The sequence below is a fragment of the Oryctolagus cuniculus genome, chromosome 7 (genome assembly GCF_964237555.1).
Source record: "Oryctolagus cuniculus chromosome 7, mOryCun1.1, whole genome shotgun sequence".
NCBI lineage: Eukaryota > Metazoa > Chordata > Mammalia > Lagomorpha > Leporidae > Oryctolagus > Oryctolagus cuniculus.
The window spans coordinates 39,127,104-39,148,444 of NC_091438.1; the positions used below are offsets into that span (position 1 = coordinate 39,127,104).

Genomic DNA, 21,341 nt, shown 5'->3' on the forward strand with positions numbered 1-21,341 from the left:
CTGCCTTTTCCACTTGTTAGCAACACTCACTGCTGTTTCTGCACATGTGACGTGGACGTAACTCACCCCATGGGGACATAACTCACCCATGAGACAGTGCTGTCCAAGTGCCTCTTTAAATTTAGTACCAAAGCAACTCTCCTGTCTCTCCCTGGTCAGGTAGAGGGAATGGAGTCTTGGATGTATTAGGCGCATGGTACAGCCAATCGGAGAAGGAGAAACTGAGGAGAGAGGAGATAGAGTGAGATGGAACACCCACAGAGCGGCCGGCGCCTCGGCTCAATAGGCACCCAGGGTTCTGGTCCCGGTCGGGGCGCCAGATTCTGTCCCTGTTGCTCCTCTTCCAGGCCAGCTCTCTGCTGTGGCCCGGGAGTGCAGTGGAGGATGGCCCGGGTCCTTGGGCCCTGCACCCGCATGGCTCCTGGTTTCGGATCAGCTCAGTGCGCCGGCCGCAGCGGCCATTGGGGGGTGAACCAATGGAGGAGAATGGGTGGGCGGGGCCTGCAGCGAGGGTCTGCTCTGCTTTTGAGGCAAAGCTACACCTTCCCGGAATCTGAAGGAAGGCTCTACATGAAGAAAACAAAGCCAGACCTGTGCTTTACGGGGCATAGAGGGGAAACCTGGAGGCTCGTGCATGTATTCACTGAGACACCAAACACTTTTGAGAGCCCATCCTGTGTGTGCTAATGCTTCAAACTAATATTTACAGAATATCAAGCTCACATACACCCATGAGGAGGAACTCACTGCCAAGAGGACTCGTTCGTCTACTGGTGATAAAAGGAATCCACGGTAAGAATTCCAGAGACAAGCAGAACACGCGCTGAATTCTAGAGTTCCAGAGAAGGCTTCCTTCTGAGCAGAGGTGCACTGTGCAACATGTGCTGCAGAAGCGGATTTGCTGGGGCTCCAGGTCCTGCCAACCTCAGCTGCTTCTAGCATTGTAGAGGGAGAGATGCACACAGCACATCCCGCTGTTGTCTGGAAATTCTGGGTCTTCCCATCCTGGACTCCCTGTCTGCAGTTAATGTCCCCTGAGTGGAAACAAAGATAGAAGAGACAGAGTTGTGTACTGGAGGCTCATTGCAAATAAAATGTAGACCTCATTTCCTAGCCAAATCTAAGCTCTTGAACCTAGAGTTGAAAGAAACCTCAATGTGTGCCATCCGCCTGGTTCATGATCCATTTTTAGTTTGTATCCAACTTGTATACCCAAGTACAAAACAAGCACTTAATCATATCTTGCAATGAGCTTGTCCAATGAATGAACACCACAGGCTGATGTGGATGTCCTTCACTACCAGAGTAGGCCACCAGAGGGCAGACATAAGGCACCCAGCTGGCCCTTCTTTCTCCCTCAAGGGACTGCTCCAGGATGTCTGCCCTCAGCCAGCCAGTGTTCTTCCCTCTCTCTTTACCTTGCATGGTATGTGACTCCACGGAGCCCCCCGGGTTCCCCAGAGGAGGCACAGCCAACTTGCCAGGCTGAATAAGTGTACTTAGCTCTGCCGTGGAGAGAAAAAGTGTTTCACAGCGCAGAGCCTGGGGCTATGCGGAGGCTGCTTCTGGGCTCTCCTGAGGCTGGTGTGGCCAGCGCAGCTGTGGCTGGAGTAATCCGCTGGCTCCCTTCAGGGCACCCTTGCTTGGGGTCTGCAGGGTCTGTCCCTAGAGAATTGTGCAAGACCCACTCCCCCCGGACATGGCGTCGTGCCCCTGCCTGCCAGCGTCCTTGAGCAGTGGAAGCAGCTCCTACTCCAAGAGAAGCCTGGAAGTGGAGTCAGGAAGTGATGTGCTGATGTCAGGCCAACCAGCGAGAGGCTGGGCTGAGGAGCGGGGGTCTGCTCAGAACTGCTTCCTCTAGGTTTTTGTTTGTTTGTTTTCAATTTTCTTAGTAATGATTCATTTTGAACATTTTTTTTTTTGACAGGCAGAGTGGACAGTGAGATAGACAGAGAGAAAGGTCTTCCTTTTGCCGTTGGTTCACCCTCCAATGGCCGCTGCGGCCGGTGCACCGCGCTGATCCGATGGCAGGAACCAGGTACTTATCCTGGTTTCCCATGGTGTGCAGGGCCCAAGTATTTGGGCCATCCTCCACTGCACTCCCTGGCCACAGCAGAGAGCTGGCCTGGAAGAGGAGCAACCAGGGCAGAATCTGGCGCCCCGACCGGGACTAGAACCCGGTATGCTGGCGCCGCAAGGCGGAGGATTAGCCTAGTGAGCCACGGCGCCGGCTAACATTTTTATTTTTAAAGATTTGTCTATTATTTATTTGAAAGTCAGAGTTACAGAGAAGGAGAGGCAGAGGCAGAGGCAGAGAGAGAGAGAGAGAGAGAGAGAGAGAGAGAGAAAGAGAGATGAGAGAGAGATCTTCCATCCGCTGGTTTACTCCCCAAATGGCTGCAACAGCCAGGGCTTCCAGGCTGAAGCCAGGAGCCTCAATCTCCACCTGGGTCTCCCACATAGTTGCAGGGTCCCAAGCACTTGGACCGTCTTCTGCTGCTTTCTCAGGTATATTAGCAGAGAGCTGGTTTGCAAGTGGAGTAGCCAGGACTCAAACCGGTAGCACCCATATGGGATGCCGGCACTGCAGGTGGTGGCTTTACCTCTATGCCACAGCACTGGCCCCTATGCCATTTTTTTAATGATTTATTTTTATTTATTTGAAAGGTAAAGTGACAGAAAGAGAGAGGGAGAGTTGTGAGAGACTGAGATCTTCCATCCACTGGGTGATTTCTCAAATGGATACAGCAGCTGGAGATGGGTCGTGCTGAAGCCAGGAACCTGGAACTCCACCTGGGCCTCTCACATGGGTGGCAGGGGCCAAGCATTTGAACCATTTCCACTGCTTTCCCAGGCATTTGCAGGGAGCTGGATCAGAAGCAGAGCCGCTGGGACCCAAATTGGTGCTTGATGCCGGTGTTAAAGGTGGTGGCTTACCCCACTGCACCACACTGCCAGCCCCTCATTCTTTTCTGCACGAAGGGAAAACTGTGTTTTCCCGTTGTGCAGATAGAACTGGGTGGAGAGGTTTGCTGGAGACAGAGCCAAGTGCCTGAGAGGCCCAGGAGTGGTTGTGTGTGCGTGTGTGTGTGTGTGAGGGTGAGTGTGTGTGTAGTTAGAGCTTCTCACCTATCCATGCTGAAGGATGTTTTATTTTTATGTCCAACCCATTGTGGATCTAAAATACAATAAAAACAAATTACCAGAAAAATGAAAAAAAAAGGCAAAATACAAGCGCTAATTTTTTATGATTGCATTAAACAAAATAAAATTATTTCAGATCACTAGAAAAGCTCTACATTTTTCTTTCTTTCTTTTTTTTAAAGATTTATTTATCTATTTGAAAGACAGAATTACAGAGAGGAAGAGGCAGAGAGAGAAGCTTCCATCCACTGGTCTACTCCCCAGATGGCCGCAATGGCCAGAGATGCGCTGATCCAAAACCAGGAGCCAGGAGCTTCTTCCAGGTCTCCCATGTGGGTGCAGGGACCCAAGGACTTGGGTCATCTTTTACTGCTTTCCCAGGTCATAGCAGAGAGCTGGATCGGAAGTGGAATAGCCAGGACTCGATCTGGCACCCATATGGGATGGCAGCACTGCAGGCAGTGGCTTTACTGGCTATGCCACCACACTGGCCTCTGCTTTAATTTTTCTACTTGTCATGGACTATATAAAGTTCACAGATGGGCACCCATCGGTAAGCTACACAGAGTGGCTATTACTGATAGAGAGGCAAGGGCAGGGCAAAGGCATGAGACTCAGGAAGGAGGGCTGGTTCCTTCCCAGGCCCCTCCAGCAGTGTTTCTGTTTTGATTTTTACAGGGGAGAGTCTTTTTCAGATGAGTGGCAAGGGCTTGGGTGCTCCTGGTTAGTCAGTGCGGACCCTGTGCTTTTCAGTCCTCCAAGCAGGGTCTCTGGTTAGCAGCAAAGGAGTGGGGATCTGATGTACTCTGGGCACAGACTGGACTGGCAATGAGACATAAGGAGGAGGATGAAGAAGAGGAAGGACAATGAGGATGGGGTGGGGGAGAGGTGGGAGGAAAAGGGAAGTGAAATGGGAAAAGTGCTAGCATAAGTCATCTTCCTATTCCCTCTCTGTCTTCACCCAGAGCACAGGCATGGATAATTAGGCTCCCAGAAGTGAGCTGATGGATGGGTGCTCTTAGGTTGAGTTTGTGTCCTGTCAGTAGACCTGTGCTATCTAAACTTGGCATGCATACAGATAGCCTGGAGATCTTACTGAGATTCTGATTCTGATGCAACAGATCTGGGGTTGGGCCTGAGAGTCTGCTTTGCTCGTGAGCTCCTGGGAGATGCCAACATTGCCAGGCCAAGATAGATGCTAGCTGCTAGCTGCTCTGTGGTGCTGGGCGCTCTCTGATAAGGTGGACTTGGCTTCTGTGGGTAATGTGTGAGGAATCTGGTCAGCCCAGCATTGCCCTCTTTGTGATTGCCAAGCAGGAGCAGAGGAAGCAGGGCCAAGGTCTCGCAGGAGTGAATAGAGTGAGTCTGCCTGCTGCTATGTATCAAGGAGTAGGTAGTCCTTGAACAAACCAAATAGGCACTGCCAATGATTGACACTGCTGAACATGATGCAAACGGATGCCCATGTGTTAACAACATAGATTTCATAACATGTACCATTTTACTGATTTATTTTTTATGATTTTATTTATTTATTTCCTTTCTTTTATTAGAGAGTGAGCAAGCGAGTGAGCGAGCGAGAGTCTTACATCTGCCTGGTTTATTCCCCCAAATGCCCACAACAGTCAGGGCTGGACCAGCATGAAGACAGGAGTCAGAACCTCAATCTGGATCTTCTGTGTGGCTGGCAGGGACACAACCACTTGAGCCGTCACCTGCCTCCCACGTTGTGGGTTAGTGGGAAGCTAGAATTGGAAGTGGAGCCAGAACTCGAGCCCACACTCTGTTATGGGATGTGGGTATCTCAAAAGGCATCTTAACTCCTGGACCAAATCCCCGCCATGACCACGTCGTCTCAAACAAGCAAGGGTAACAGTTTTCCAAGGTACTCTACAAATGAGGGCTTTGGGCAAGTCTCAGTTCTGTCTTTGATAAGCTGGAAGGGATCTGAACAGAATCGGGGTGGCAGGTGAAGGCAGAGTTCCCAGCGCCCTGGGGCTAGGTGGGGGCGATGGATGCCCTTTTTCTTTCAGGGTCAAGCCAAGTGCATTCAAAGGGACTGTGAACCACAGTGGAAATATACAAGTATAGTAGAAAACATTTTTGGTACAAAAATTGTTACCAACATATGTGGAAAAATGAGTGGCAGAAAAAAACCAGGCATGGATATAGAAACTTTTTTTGGCACCAAAATAAGCTCATACTTTGAGTCACATTTTTCATAAAGTTTTTGAAGTTTCCTTGTGTGTTTTTGTGTGTGTGTGTCTCTCCCAATCATTGCCTTGTCTTCTGCTAAGACAGGGCCAGGACTAGGGCTCAGGAGCTTCCTCACTGCTGGTCTCAGGGACTGGAGGACCCACAGGAGGGGCTGGGGCTGGGGGTGCACTGGAGGCCAAGGATGGGTTGTGTGTTTTCGGGAGATCATCACTAGTAGAGAACCTCGTCATAGTCGCCAAGTGGACCTGGGTGGGCATGGTTCAGGCTCAGCTCCTCGGGGGAAATCTCACGATGGCCTGGCTTTCTCACTTCAGCATAGATGATGGAAATGTCCTGTGGGAAAGTCCGGTTAGGATGAGGAAGCAGAGGTGAGACAGCAGCCCGGAAAAGAGCAGGGATCCCAGCTTACCTTTGGCTCGGAGGTTAACTGCACAGGCCTGCCTGTGGGAAAAGAGAAGCTCCGGGGTTAGATAACTGTGCTCACAGCACGTCACTTGCCAACATGTGGACCCAGCCCAGGGAGGTGCCTTTTCTTTTCCCTCAATCTGAAAGTGGACCAAGTTGGGAATTGGGAAACCAGGGTTCTTGCCCTAGTTTGGCCACACACCAGCTGTGTCAGCTAAGGCCAATCACTGAGCCTCTGAATCTCAACGTTCTTAACCCCCAAAAAGGGTAGTAATTCTACAAGGATTGCAGTGAGAATCAAGAACAGAAAAATCCCAAGACAAAGCAATGTAAGTTGAGGTCCCCCTGGCTTCATTAGATGCCCACTGTACACAAGGGAATCTTCCAGGTATGAATATTATATATTACACCTGCAGAGTAGGGCTTCTTCATTTCCTCTTTTTTTTTTTTTTTTTTTTTTTTGACAGGCAGAGTGGACAGTGAGAGAGACAGGGAGCAAGGTCTTCCTTTGCCGTTGGTTCACCCTCCAATGGCCGGCGCGGCCGGCGCGCTGCGGTCGGCGCACTGCACTGATCCGAAGCCAGGAGCCAGGTGCTTCTCCTGGTCTCCCATGTGGGTGCAGGGCTCAAGCACTTGGGCCATCCTCCACTGTACTCCCTGGCCACAGCAGAGAGCTGGCCTGGAAGAGGGGTAACCGGGACAGAATCCGGCGCCCCGACTGGGACTAGAACCTGGTGTGCTGGCGCTGCAGGCAGAGGATTAGCCTAGTGAGCCGTGGCGCCGGCTTCATTTCCTCTTATGATGGGATGAGAAAATGGAGGTTCAGAGTGGTGAGCAACCCTCTGTTGTCTTTTCCATACATGGAAGTGTAGGTAAGTAATTACAGGATCTGTATGAACTGGGAAAGTTGTTGGCGATGGTGGAGCTGGTGGTGGAAGAGAAGTGTAATGTTTATGGTGGTGTTGGTGGTGGTGATGGTTGTAGCGTGGATGGTGGTGGAGTGGTGGTGATGGTTGTGGTACTATGGATGGTGGTGGAGTGGTAGTGTTGGTTGTGGTATTGTTGATGAAGGTGGTGAAAGTAGTGGTGGTAATGGAGATGATGGTAGTGAAGGGGGAGATGGTGGAGGTGATGGTAGTGGTGAGTAAGGTGGTGCTGTGATAGTAGTGGTGTTGGTAATTATGATAATGGCAATCAATGGTAGTGGTAATGGTAGTGATACTCTCACCCTGGGCCCAGAAGCTCCCCTTAGCAAACATGTCATGTTAGACCCAAATCACTCACATTTACTCCTCTTTAAGGTTGTATGCACCACCGGGCAGGTAACATCTTCATCTTTCTGGTGGTGCACTGGAAGAAGGAATGAGTTGTGAGCACCCATCTGACTCCCCTACCTCAGGCCATAAGTGTCCTGAAACATATATGGAGGGAAGGTGACCAGGTGTGCTGTCGTATCTGACAGTGGCAGCTGATGTTAATGTGGGGATATCCATCTTGTCTGGAGTGCCTGGCTCCTCAGCATACTCTAGCTTGGATGCTGCTTAACCAAAATGTTGACAAACTTTTTCTATAAAAAGATAGTAAGCATTTTAGTCTTTGTCACCCCTGTAGTCTTGGTCACAATGACTATAGTGCAAAGTAGCTGTAATGAATACGTAAACAAATAAATGTGGCAATGTTCCAATAAAAACCTTTTTTTTTTTTTTTTTTTTTTTTTTTTTTACAAAAACAGCCCACGGTCCATGGTTTGCCAAACTTGATCTAGCCGCTACCCACCCTCCCTCCTGGGCCTTTGGCTTCCTGGAAGCCATCCATTTCCCTTTCCCCAAAGAGCCTGATTGTAGAGACTCGAAACTCAGGAGGGCTTGCTTCTTCCTTAAGTGGCCTTTCCCCACATTCATGGACAGACCATGGTCCTGATAGGCATCCTTACCATTGCCATAGATGGGGCACTGCTCTCCACCTGGAGCTGGGGGCAGATCCTGGGATGGAAGAGGCCCTAGGAGACACAAAGGCACAATCCGCTGAGCCTCCGTCAGAGAGCAGGTGGGGCAGTAGGGACAGGGAGGCTGCAAGAAGGATGCCAGTAGGGCTGCTGAGGGCCTGAGGCTGCTTTACAAGGGTTAATTCACAAGTCTAGATGTGGTTTTTATGGTATGCTTCCTTTGAAAAACAACCTACAGGGTAGGATGGCTCCACTGTAAATCACAAACCGGGAGGGAGAGAATCGGGGGTGGATTGCACTCTTGCTTGGAAAGGGCTCAGGCCCACAAGCCAGGCTGCTTTTTAGACACTGGGTGGGTTAATTCAAATAAAACGTTGACGTCCTAGCAAATCATCTAACACAATGACCAACACATAGTTGGATCTCAAAAAATCCTGCCTTCCTAATTTGTTGGTACCTGATACTTTTCACAATTGTTTTTTAAAAAAATTTTAATAGTTTAAAAAGATTTATTTTTATTTATTTGAAAAAGAGTTACAGAGAGAGGTAGAGCCAGAAAGAGAGAGAGAAAGAGAGAGAGGCCTTCCATCTGCTGGTTCATTCCCCAGATGACCACAATGGCTATAGCTGTGTCGATCTGAAGCCAGGAGCCAGGAACTTCTTCCAGGTCTCCCATGTGGGTGCAGGGGCCCAAGCACTTGGACCATCTTTTACTGCTTTCCCAGGCCATTGCAGAGAGTTGGATTGGAAGTGGGGCATCCAGGACTCAAACTGGCACCCATTTAGGATGCCAGTGCTGCAGGCTGGAGCTTTAACCCGCTGTGCCCCAGTGCCGCCCCCAACAATTGTCTTTCCAAAGTGGGTACTAGTATCTCCATTTCATAGATGAAGCAACTGAAGCTGGAGGAGGCGACTTCTCCAAGGTCCGAGGTCACAGTGCTTTTTCTCCACTGATATGTGGCTCCTGTGACAGCAGGTCCTTCCACAACCAAAAATTTACTCCTGGCATGGGAACTGTATCACATGTAGATTTTAGAAGACTGGTCCATGCCTAGTGCTTGCAAAAAATGCTCATTAGCTCTAAAAGCAAGAGAGAACAGGACCCCCAGGAGGAGCTGTGTGCATGACTCCTCCTGCAAAACCACAAGGGAATCTATGGGGACCTAAACCAGCCACTGATTATTAAACGTTTCCTCGCACACTTGTGTCAGTGCCATGCTTCTGCATTTTTATTCAGTCAAGAGTTATGTGAATTGTTTTGTGTGAGGGGAGCAACAGGTGGTAAAATAAGCTTTTAAACAAGCACACCAGAGCTCGTCTGTCTGGACGAGTGTGGCTTTGAAGTGACCCCTTGTGTGACCACATCCTTGTTCCAGTGATGCCATCATTGGGTCAGAACGGTCGGAAAACCGCCTCCAGACATTTGGTGACTACCTTGGCAGGGTATATTTTTGTTTGCCGAGCAGTGAATATGTTATCTGGAAATGGCTAAGAGCCTTCCAGACTAGCTAGTCCTCGAGAGTGAGTGTTATTCTACAGCACAGAGTAACACCGTTGATCTGTTTTTTTTTTTTTTTTTTTTTTTTTTTGGGGGGGGGGGTAGGTAGCTGTGGAATGGGGCCTGAGAGTGGCTTTATGAGCGGACATTCAAAGGGAGACTGTTCCCACGGGATTCTGAGGTATCAACCCCACCACTAGGAGTCCTGTTTGCATGAGACACAGGCACCTTAGCAAAACAGATCCTGCCTGCGGGATTCTGAGGTATCAACCCCACCACTAGGAGTCCTGTTTGCATGAGACACAGGCACCTTAGCAAAACAGATCCTGCCTGCTCCAAGGTTGGCAGTAGGGGTAAGGGGGTATAGAATCCCTATATGAATAAGGATGCTCTTTTGTTTCCTCTTGAGCGTCTTTCACTAGTGCTGCCCCTCCTCCTCCTTGTTTGAGGCTAGAGAGGGAGTCAGCTGTACTCAGACCCAGAGGTGAATAGACAGAAACACTTGTGCCACTAAGGCCAGGCTGGGCCATTTGGAAGAGGATAGTTGAACTCATAGATCTTCAGTTTGTGGTCCCCTACTTCAGCTTTCTCTCCATCCATCTAGCTCTGGGCCCAATTCTACCTTTTTGCTACCATACAGATATAGCTTTAGCAAGCCATCCTGCATGGAATATAGGCTCCATACTAGTGGGGAGAGGGCGTGGGAAATTAGATGGGTAAAAGTTGCTATGTTAAACTTAAGGGAGGGGGGAGTTGAAGGCTGGCTCAAGCCCTAACTAGGGTTCCCTGTGAATCAGGGGATTGGATCCACGGCTGGGGAAAGAACTTTTCAGATACACTGGACAATGGTCAGGAATGTTTTGGATGCATGGCTGGGTGGTCTTTCTGGATGAGTAGGCTGGCTCAACTGGAAAGCTCATCACAAACTCCTCAATGGCTTTCAAGGTCTGTGAGAACAATCATTTTTGCTCTAGACAAGTAGAAAACAAGAACTTTGCTTCTGTGGAGGAGGAAGGGGGTTGATCTGAGACTCTGTAGGTGGATTTGAAGCCTTAGGAACAAACTGGCACCACGCAGACTTGGCACTGGTGCCCATTCCTTAAATGTGGCCTGAAGCAAACAAGCATTTGAGTTGTAATAAACATGTAGCTGCCCAGAGTGATTGCTCTGAAAGCCAACATTCATGTTTAATTATCATAACCAAGGCGGGAAGAAGAGAGTCTGGAATACCAAAAGCAGCTAACAACCTGGAAATGCCATTAAAGGACTGTTTTTAATCTCCTCTCTGTGGAGTACATCAGAATTTTATCTAAACTTATTCCCAGTGACTGTGATTAGGGGACTCACAGAGTGGACAGTGGAGAAAGAGCAGCCTGGGGATGTGCTGGGTGGTCTGCTTAGACAAGAACTTACGCAGCACTCACCATTCAGTGCCAACTGAACGCATCAGATATCAGATACATGTTGTCTCTTCATCTTAAACCCTTCTACCACCATTCTCAAGGGGAAGAAAATTTAGGGAATCTTAGAAGGAACTGCTGAAAGGCAGTGGAGCTCGTATACAGCAATGCTGTGAGTAGGCACTGCTCAATCCTTTCTCTCCCAGGCATTCTCTGATGAGTTCACACCTACAGAACACTCTTCCAGGCAGTTATTTCATAATATGTATTGCTCACAAACCTTTTAAAGACCCTTCATGGGCTTGGATTCAAAATACTTTCCCACCAAAATAAACAAATCTTTCAATTCCACTTTCCATAGACATTTTGAAGAACTCTCATAAGTATTGGAAGCTGTAGGTGTCCCTCCATGTGCTCCTGTGTGTGACCTGTGAAGAGAAGTCCCTTCTCCCTCCCAAACACCCAGGAGAAGAGAGTGACTGGTTCTGTCAGGCTGACTTCACAAAGGCTGAGCAGTGATTATCATAGGGATTCAGCAACCAAGAAAGCAAAAAAGATTTACCAACCGGCTTTTTTCCATGGTTTGAAATAACCCAGAAGTGCAGCTGCAATGACCATCACACCAAGCAGGCCTGCAGGCAGGTAAACAACTGGCCAGTTGCAGTGGGTGGGGGTGGACAAGACTTGGGAACCTGAGTTAGGAGGAGAAGGTGACCATGAGCACTAAGGTTGAAATTCAGAAAAACATCCTAGACTGGCATAGAAGAGAACCATTAGGCATTAGGGGAACCATCTGGCCTGCAGGAGCCTTGTGTGTGGGAATGGCGATGGCTCTGAGAACATCAGCATGGACAAGCAACACAAGGGATGTTCATGGAAGACCTCTCTCCAGAGTGCACTGCACTGGCTGAGGGCTTCATGGTGTCCCTGTCCAGTTCAGTGGACAGTTACTCAGGCAGGGGCTGCCATTGGCCCACACTGTATTGGACATGGTAGGAGCTGCATAGAAGAGATCTTCTCCCATCAGCTTGCTGAAGTTCAGAGCCTGGCTGGGGGACCAAACATACCCTTCAGGGAGATCTTCCTGGGCTCACTCCTCTCTCTGGAAACACTGTTTTCAGCCTCGCAGGAGGAGTTCCCAATGTCCTGCTCTGACTTCACTGGGACGAGGAGGGAGGCAGCTCCACCATGAGGAGCTGAAAGGTTCCCCAGGAGCTTCCCATCGAAGTAGAAGGAGTACAGGACTGGAGGGGAGCCTCTCTGGACCTCACAGAAGAGCTCCACCAGGTCCCCCACGGCAGGGCTAATGATCCTGTGTGGCAGAGTGAGCAGAGGACGGCACACAGGAGCTGGGAAGACACACGGGTGGAGGGTCAGCCTGGCCACCCGGGACTCAGGCTCCTTCCTCCCCCAGAAACTTTGCCCCCCATTCCTAGGGGGTCCCATTGCCTGGTGCCCAGACCCCCAGGGAGTGTCTCCCCTCACTCGCCCACTCACCTTGCACCATGATCTCCAGCTGGGGGCTCCGTTTCTGGACCCTGCCACCCTCAGGGGCTGCCTCACACCAGTAAAGCCCAGAGTCTCCTTCCTCCATGGCCAGGATGTGGAGTTCTGGGTGCTGGCCCCTGCCCTGCATGGTGCGGCCATCCTTGTAGAAGGAGAAGAGGAGCCTCAAGGCCGGCCTCTTGGGGTGCAGCCTCGTCTGGCATCTCAGAGTCAATGGGCTTCCCTCACAGAGCTTGGGAGAGGGGATGGCGTTCAGCACAGGAGGTGAGAACAGCTCTGGGGAGATACAGGCCCAGGATCTAGGAAGGATGTCCTCGACAATGAAGCTCCAGGGGTCTGAGGACCAAGCTTCAACACATCCCAGGCTGCAGCCCCTGACCCAGACAGGACCTTGTCCTCACCCATGAGCTTTGAAATGCCTCCCTTAGCAAGCCCCTCAGAACCAGAGGGGCTTTAGTTGTTATCTGGTCTACAGAGCAGAAGGGCAATTGGCTGAGCTGGTCAAGGCCTCTTCCCAACCCCTACCCCTCCAGCCATCTCCCCTCTCCTTCTCCATGAGCCCCCTGGTTGGGGGGAGCTGACATTTGGACAACATCTTGGGAAACCTCAGGACCCTGTGTGTTGACCCAACATTGGTGCAGACAGAGATTATGGTCCTGTCCAGAGAGCTACTGGCCTCCACAGTGTACATTCCTTAGCAGCACCCTACTGCCCTGCCAACCTTCTTAGTGACTGACTCACCTTGGACCTGAACTGTGGTAGTCCCTGAGGTTTCTCGGCCTATGTGTGGCAAATATGTCACACTCCCAGAACAGCTGTACTGGCCACTGCTTTTCAGTGTTGCTGTCTGTATGGACAGAATGTTCTTGCCATTTGATGAATGGAGGCGTGCTCCATCTTTGTAGAAATTCACCTGGGACAGTTCCATATTTTTCCACCCCTGGCATCGCAGAGTCAGGGACTCTCCTTCCAACACAGGGTTTGGCAAGGCTTGGATGTTCAGCCAGCCTGTGAGACAGAGGAACAGGGTCAGACCTGGAGCTGCAGGCCCCATCAGTCCACTTTCCTCCCTCTGTTCCCCAGATAAGGAACACGAAGTCTCCTGGATTGTCAATACCTCTTCATGCCAGACCAGAACAGGGCAGGGCCATGACTTCCTTTTCTTCTTCTTCCCTTCCTCTTTATTATCTTCCCTCCTCCCTTCTCTTACCTCCAATCCCTGTACCTCGTCTCTGTCTTTACCCCCTCTTATTCTCCTTTTCTCCTTGTATGTAGCACTTTGCTCCTCCACCTTGCCAAATTGGTTTGAATTGGGTTCGCTCCATCTGTGGTCATTCCTCATTCCTCCAGACTCAATTCTCCTCCCCTAGATTCATTTCTCACCCTCCTGCCACTCCACTGTGACACTTTCTGCAGTCTTCACTTCTGGTCACTAGGAAGAAGCTGCTGAGGGATGGCAGGGGGAGTATTAGAGTTGCCAAAGCCTGGGCTTGCTCCCTCTTGCCAGGCCCAGCCTCTTTCTTCATCTTCAGCAGGGAGTTTCATTTTCCACAACAGTCATTTTGGGATTTTTCCTCTCTGTCTTTAGTTCTAAGATGCATTTTATGTCCTGATGTGGGCAAGAGAAGAGCTCCCAGCAATTCAGCACCAGCTGCAGATGGTGGTCAAACTCAGGCTGGGCATCTTCCTAGGATGTATCTCTCTGGCAAATCAGACACCAATAATCCCAGAGAGTATTAGGAGCCTGGACCGACAGCTTGAGAATAATGAGGAATCAGATAGAGATCCTTGAGGTGAGTCCCAGCCCATTCCTGCCTTTGGCTGGGTCTCCATGGATGCTTAGGTCCCACTCACCTGACTCTGAAAATAATGATGCTCACAGGGTTACTGAATGGTGAGCTTTGTTTCCACAACTGCTGCTTGTTTCAGCCATAAGTATTGATTTGAATTCCCTCCCCTTGAATTATAGAACATGTCTTTGGGGGTCAAGATGTCCATACATCAGACCTGTTTCCTACTTGACAGAAAGATCCATGAAGGTCAGGGAGACAGGATGGACCAGAGGGCAGGGCTATCTGAGGAAGAGAAAAAAAGACTAGTCAGCAGACAAAGATGCCTGCTTCTGTGAAAATAAAAGGGACTCTAAGTTTTACTGAGTGGAGAAGACAGAGGCCAGAGCCTCTTTGAAGGGAACAGGATGGAGTTCCAGAAACACTCTATTGAGATTTGAGTCATCTATGGACAACCCTCAGCCGTAGACCAGTGGGGTCCCAGGTTTCTCCTCCTCCTGGGAACTGGTCAAAATTTCTGAGAAAGTAGACTCATCTGGGGCTGCTCTGCAGATGTTACTGGGGGCATTAGTGACATTGTAATATCTCCATCTGCTAAGTTTTGGCCCAGAGACACAATTAGAGTCAGAGGAGACAGGAACAAGACTTACCATTTGCCCCATCACAGGGAACTGCAAGAGAACAAAATGATATAATTAGATTAACTAGCAGGAAAAGCTTTCTGACAGCAAGTCCTGTCAATTCAGCAGTGGGTACTTATATTCATTTAATCATTGAGCCATGCATTTAATAATTTAATAAGCAGAACCACCCACCCATACAATCATTCAACCACTCAACTATCCAGCCTATTTCAGTTCAAATGTTGCCACCCCAGACAGGTTTTCCTGAGAATCCAACAACGCAAGAATCCAGTTTCCCAATCACCCAATTAATCAGCCACCCAACAGTCCAATTACCCAACCATCCAGTCTCCAATCCACTCACAGCCTAACCACCAGCCACCAGTCATCCAATCATCCAATTAACCAACCATTCACTCACTTAGCCATCCAGTCACTCAAAAAAAAACAAAAAAAGCCCAGTCAACCAATCATCCAACCATCTAACCATCCAATATTCCAACCACCCAACCATCCAGTCTTTTAGCCACCAGTCACCCAATCATCCAATCATCCAACTACCAGTCACTCAACAACCTGGTTAATTTATCACCCAGATATCTAACCACCCAACCACCTAACCACCCAGTCACCCAACCATCAAACTACCAAACCTCCCAACCACCCTATCTCCCAACCACAGAACATTCAGATACCTAGCTACCCAATGATCCAACCGTCCAACCACCCAAACATTCAGCCACCAAACCCATACAATTATCCAGCCACCCAACTACAAAACCACCCAACTGCACAACCATCCAATCACTCAATCATCTGACCACTCAGACACCCAGCCACTCACCCACCCAACCACTCAACTAACCAACTTTTATAATGGGTCAACTTTTATAGTGGATCCACTCCTCGACATATCCTGCTCCATTTCATTTCAAGCATTGTCTCCCCTGACAAGTCTTCCCTCAGAGTCCAATGAAAAGAATTATACCAAATCACAGTCATAGTGCCCCATCATATTATCATGATAGCACTTATCACTATTTTTATTATTCCTTTCTTCCTCTGCTTAGAATGTAAGTCCCATGGGAGCAGCAAATTTGCCTATCTTACTTATTGCCGTTTTCTTCATTCCTATCATCTGTGCCTGGAATAGCCTGTCTTTAAGAAAAATCTGTTGAATAACTGTATGACTGCTTTTTTGTGTGTCCAGTTGTGTGATAAAAAAGAGTAGAACACATAGTATTTGACTCTTACATTAATACACCCAGGGGGTCTACCTCCTACAACTATAGGAAAACTCATATAGTGAAATCAGGATCTATTTCCTGTGATCAAATTTGTCCACAGAACTCTGGGGAATGGTGTATGGATATGATCATACTGAGGAATCAAAGATTCCTGGAGGAGTAATTATTAAGGAGTATGGGACATGGTCAGGTAGAACAGATAAATGAGAGAACTACATGGGGCTGGCTCTTTGGTGTAGTGGGTAAAACCACTGCCTGCAGTACTGGCATCCCAAATGGGTGCTGATTCAAATCCTGGCTGCTCCACTTCTGATCCAGCTCTCTATTATGGGCTAGGAAAGCAGTAGAACATGGCTCAGGACCTTGGGCCCCTGCACCTCTGTGGGAGACCCAGGGGAAGCTCCTGGATCCTGGCTTTGGATTGGCCCAGCTCTGGCAGTTGCTGCCACTTGGGGAGTGAACCAGCAGATAGAAGACTTCTCTCTCTCTCTTTCTTTCTCTCTCTCTCTCTCTCTCTTTCTGTCTGCCTCTGCCTCTCTGTAACTCTTTCAAGTAAAATAAATAAATCTTTAAAAAACAAAGTGAAAGAACTACAAACTGGACAGAGGAAACACACACCAGGCTTGCACCTCTCACCTTGTATACACTGCATTAAAATTTTAAAATGAGTGAGTGCTTGAATATAAAAAGGTGGCCATGGAAGAGAGGACAAGCCACAAAGTAATGTCAGATATTGCTAGATAGTATGAGTAACTCAAGGAGCAGAGGACCCTAAGTTGAGGTGCATGGTTATATTTGAAGTAGTGGATGATATTCTGGATTTTGAGTCAAGAGTTGAAACCATAAGTGGTTGTAGGGCTAAGTACAGTCAGTCCAGCCAACTGGCACATGTAGCTATGTGTTCCTTATTGTTGACATCTTCTAGGTGCTGTGCAGGACACTGAGAAATTCAAGAAGAGTCTTGGGAGGGGTGGATGAAAAATCTCAGAACAGATGGTTGGCATATTCAGTCAACACTCTCATTCATGGTGTCCACAGTATCTCAGGCACAGATGGAAACTTTTAGCTTAATAGCTTAATTCTCTGATCAGCTTACTGTTAGTTCAGTCATAGGTCCTCAAGTTTGTGTATAACTATAATAATATTTTTCTTATCATCTCTCTGTTCTCCTCCCTTCATCTATGAATTTGGTGTAAAGAATAGCATGCAGGATTTGAAAGTAGGTGAACTGGATAGCACCCATGAATTCACTTCTTTCTGTGTGACCTTGGATAAACTCTGGATTTGAAGAGCCTCCAATTCCTTGTTCCATCATATCATATAATGGGAACAATAATAGTCAATTTTTTCTTACAAGATGGTTGTAAAGGTTATGTTGACCCACTGCCTGGGAAAGTGGCTATTACATTAACTGAAAACAGAAAGAAGGCCTGACCTGAATGATTGAGAACTTACTCTGTAGTGTAAGTTCCCTCCCTCTCCTCATCAGAAAATAATTTTGTAACTACAAAGTGCTGGACAAACAAGGTTGAGGGTACTGAAGCTTATATCAAGAAAGAAGGCATCCAGAGAGCATAGAGCCAGTTCAAATGAACTCATATTCCAAATCCTGATGACCTGCTGCCCACGAAGATGTGGCCGCAAAACTGCTCTCTGTAATTAAGATGGCAGCCAACAGGAAACATATGCAGCAGACAACACCTATCATAGAAGTTCCTGTATGGAGAGCCCAGAGACCTTGGTTAGCTGTAGGATGAAGATGAGGTGACAATGTGGTGAAGCCACCAGAGCTATTGTCAGATTGATTTGCATAACAGACTGTCAAACAATGGAAGCAGCAGTCTTTTCAACTCTGTACTAGTCAGGTCAACGTGGAAGAAGAAGAAAGTTCCGTCCTTGTGCACTGATAAATGGTGTCACGACAAGGAAGATGAGGATGAAGAAGAGGCTCTAGGAACGATCTTAGGTTAGAGTTGCTGAGGGACTGGGAGATATTTATCTGGGAAAGATGTGATAGAGACACAGTAGTGCAATAGTAGTCTTCAAACATTTGGTAAAGAGAGACCAGTATTCTGAGTTACTGCAGAGAACAGAAATGAGATTAATTCGTGAAAATGAGCAGGATTAAGGAAGCAGATTTCAGCTGAATATGAAGACCAGTGACACAGTTGAATTCTACTATGGCATAATACATTGCTTTGCCAAGTTGTGGCTCCCATGCTGCTGGGAGGATTGTGTGGAGGCCTCACGATGCCTCCCACAGTTGCCGCATGAATATGTATGGGTAGTGTCCAATGGTGAGGGTGAAATTGGCTAATGCTTGACTCAAAAAAAAAATTAAGACTCATCTCCCAAACTTTACAGACATTATTTAGTGCACAGCCATGCAGATCATATTCAGTGTCAGGGCCTCAAGACACCTGGATCCATGATGGCCAATAAAAATAGCCACAAATTATTGTGCCCATTCCCTGCTAGGCATTTTAAATGCACTTTCATTTTCTAGTTTGTAGCTGATTAGAATCTAAAAAACATCTAGAGGTAAAGAGGCAGAACAGACAAAGCATGGGCTTTGACATCAAATGAACTAGCTTGCTTTTGCATCTCTTGGGTTTTGCTCATGTTAGCAGGATGATTCCAGGCAAATGACTTAATCTTTGTGAATCCCAGTTTCCTCAACTGTTTAATAGTGATAAAAATTCCTGCCCAATAAGGTTTTGAATATTAGATGAAATGGATGCACCATAAAGTAGGCATTCAATGTTCTTTTTCTCTGAGAGGAAACAATAGCTCTGCACTCATGGTAACTGTTCCCACACAGCCCGCCCTGGAGTTTACAGATTAAGTTATTTTTCTGGGGCTCCTAGGCAGTGAGTGTGGCCAGTTCACGCCAGATTCTCCATGATGCTGTGCACACGTTAGCTTCTCACTGACTCCTTGTGCTCTCTTCCTTTTCTCTTTGCCATTCAAATCCTGGGTTCCAAACTGAGACACCCTTGAACTTTTTCCTAGGCAAGTCCAGGGGCAAGCTCCTCTTAAATGACAGAGCAATTTTCCCTCAGGAAACTTTAACCTGGAGTATATTGTCACCAGGGGCCATCCTGTCCCTGCCTTGGTGTTCTTAATGCCCATTTGCAGAACACAAATGGCACAGAGCTGTCAGAGAGGGAAGAACATTGAGTATGGCAGGCACTTTCCTCCCAGGGCCAAATTCTCACAAAGTCTGTCCAGGAAGACAGCATGTTTATGAACAGTTTTTGCTTTCTTAGCTCCATGAAAACAAACAGCAAACAAACTACTGGGATTATGTTTAAAACAAAGTGTTTCCACTAGGAAACTGTAAAGGAAAACAAAGCACATGCACAGTTTGCTTCTTTTAAGTGTAGCAGGGTGCTCCTACCGAGGGTGATCTGGGTCTGGGGGAACTCAGTGACCCTCCCCATTGCCGTCCTCTACCCTTACACCAGCTCCTTTAGGCACCTGCAGGTGTGACCGACCTGGGGGGACATGGAGAGAAGACATGTGGCTCAGAGAGAATGGCCCCGAGGACCAGTCAGCTCTGAAACTCCTCCACTCCTCAGCAGAGTGAGGATGTGTGCAGAATTTGCAAAGGGATTTGGACACTCATCGCATGCGTTTTGACCAGGTGAGAAGTCTGGTCATTGCAAAAAGAACTGTCTCTATAAAATTCCATCTCTCTCTGTTGAGTGAAATGCATAGAACTGTATCCCTCATTTCTCGAATATCTTCCCAGATGGCCCCAGGAGCTTTTTTCCCTTCTGAAATTTCTTTTTGGTTTTCAGACAGCCCTGATGAATATTTTAGCTTGATTTCACAGGGTAAAAATGTCGTTGGGAAGCAAGAAAGCCTCAGACTGTGATTTTATGCCGCCCTGATTATCTCTGACACATCGAAGGGTTGTTCTGCTAAGGATCCAAGAAGATGAGGTGGTAAACATCAAGGAGTACCCCAGCCACACACATCCATGTGCAAATCCCCCAAGCATGCCCTTACACAGACACTTCCATGCCCATCTCCCCCAGGCATGCTCTTACACAGGCACTTGACTCAAGCTCCCTGCTCCACATGAGCTGGGAAAGGTAAGACCAGGCGCTCTGTGTCTCAGGAGTGACTTACAGTTCCGAGCATCCCTAGAGAGGATGTATATGCTCTGTGACTTACCGAAGAGCAGCAGGGAGATCCAGGGCAGCATGGAGCCTGTTCTGGCACACAGCAGAGCACACAGCTCAGTCTGCAGGCAGAGGTGAGGCTGTGGACCCAGGCCCAGGGCTGGTGATCCTCTGGCCTCTTTGGTGTCAGAGCTTGGTACTGTAACCAGAGGAAGTGGGGAAGAAATATGAAAAGCTCAAAATGGTATTTCCTTTCTGGCTGATTAGAGCAATTACATGAACGAATGCCCTTGAACATGAAGCATTGGAAGAGTCAGGTCAGTCACCAAGAAGCACTTTCTGACTCTCTGTGGCTTTACAAAGCTCACGCCAGGGAACCTGGATGGGACATGGCTATGAAACCTCCCCGGTAGAAAGACGAGAATTTGCTTGCCTGTGAGGTGGCATAGCCCTGGAAATGCTCCATCATCCACCCCCACTCTCAAGTGATTTCTGGTTTTCTGAGGCAAACCACAAGTTGACAAAATATTGCTAACACCTATAGTCGACAAAGGGCTCATACTCAGAATATAAGAATTTCTATAAGCCTGTAAGAAAAAGACAGGGGACCCACTAGAAAAATGGGCAGAATCATTAGAGAAGAACTTCACAAAAGCAGATCTCTAAATACCAATTAAATATAGGAAAATTAACTTGACATCATAAATCATAGTAAAAATGCAAATTTAAACTACAATGAGATATTACTACATCCCCATAAGAATGACCCAAACTATAAAGATAGACAGCTGAGCATTGGAGTTGAAGCAACTAGGATTCTTGGTGCATAAGTTGGTACATAAGTTGGGAACATAAGTTGGTACAACTACTTTGGAAAATGGTCTTCAGAATCTACTAAAGCTAAACCTATGGATATCTGATGAGTGAAAATGCATATTTATGAACATAAGAAACCATGTACAAGGGATTAGTGTTGTGGTGCAGTGGGCTAAGCTGAGGCTTGCCATACTGGCACCTCAAACTAGAGAGCCAGTTCAAGTCCCAGCTGCTCTGCCTCGGATCCAATTTCCTGCTAATGCTCCTGTAAAGGTGGCAGATCGTGGTTCAAGTGCTGGGCTCCTGCCACCCACTTGGGAGACCAGAACAGAGTTCCTGGTTCCTAGTTTTGGCGTGTACCAGACTTGGCTGGTGTGGCCATTTGTGGAGTGAGCCAGTGAATGGGGGAACTTTTCTCTCTCTCTCCTCTCTCTCTTTGTATCTCTCTCTCTCTCTCTCTCTCTCTGTCATTCTGCCTTGAAAATTGGTAAAAAAAAGTCTTAAGAAACCAAATACAAGTGTCACAGCAGGATCATTTTTAATGGGTAAGAACTGGAAACCATTCCTCACAGACCACTTTCCCATTTTCTTTGAGGACAGAATGTGGGAATTTAAGGTGA

General features: G+C 47.9%; 1 protein-coding gene across 3 annotated transcripts; it reads right to left on the minus strand.

Annotated features, from left to right (window-relative positions):
* Positions 1-4,684: 4,684 nt before the first annotated feature.
* LOC100347831 (Fc receptor-like protein 6) lies at positions 4,685-20,822 on the minus strand. Of its 3 annotated transcripts, XM_070077493.1 has the most exons (11): positions 19,958-20,046; positions 14,556-14,576; positions 13,970-14,190; positions 12,857-13,123; positions 12,107-12,391; positions 11,677-11,958; positions 11,176-11,301; positions 7,700-7,765; positions 7,051-7,116; positions 5,771-5,802; positions 4,685-5,694 (listed from the first exon to the last, which is right to left on the minus strand). In XM_070077493.1, the coding sequence occupies exons 4-11, from the start codon at positions 13,041-13,043 to the stop codon at positions 5,572-5,574; spliced, it is 1,167 nt and encodes a 388-aa protein (XP_069933594.1). In that variant the 5' UTR covers positions 13,044-13,123; positions 13,970-14,190; positions 14,556-14,576; positions 19,958-20,046; the 3' UTR covers positions 4,685-5,571. The 3 variants fall into 3 exon arrangements, with proteins under 3 accessions (XP_069933594.1, XP_069933592.1, XP_069933593.1); XM_070077491.1 differs by lacking the exon at positions 13,970-14,190 and having other exon boundaries at positions 5,446-5,694; positions 19,958-20,822; XM_070077492.1 differs by lacking the exons at positions 12,107-12,391; positions 13,970-14,190; positions 14,556-14,576; positions 19,958-20,046 and having other exon boundaries at positions 5,446-5,694; positions 12,857-13,759.
* Between the last annotated feature and the right edge of the window lie 519 nt (positions 20,823-21,341).

Excerpts from the sequence above, each read along its gene's own strand:
- LOC100347831 (XM_070077491.1), bottom strand. The coding sequence starts at position 19,988 with ATGCTGCCCTGGATCTCCCTGCTGCTCTTCG. Across the intron at positions 11,302-11,676 it reads CAGGAAGATCTCCCTGAAGG|GTTCCCAAGTCTTGTCCACC; the intron begins GTATGTTTGGTC and ends CTCCTAACTCAG. Across the intron at positions 5,803-7,050 it reads AACCTTAAAGAGGAGTAAAT|GCAGGCCTGTGCAGTTAACC; the intron begins GTGAGTGATTTG and ends CTTTTCCCACAG.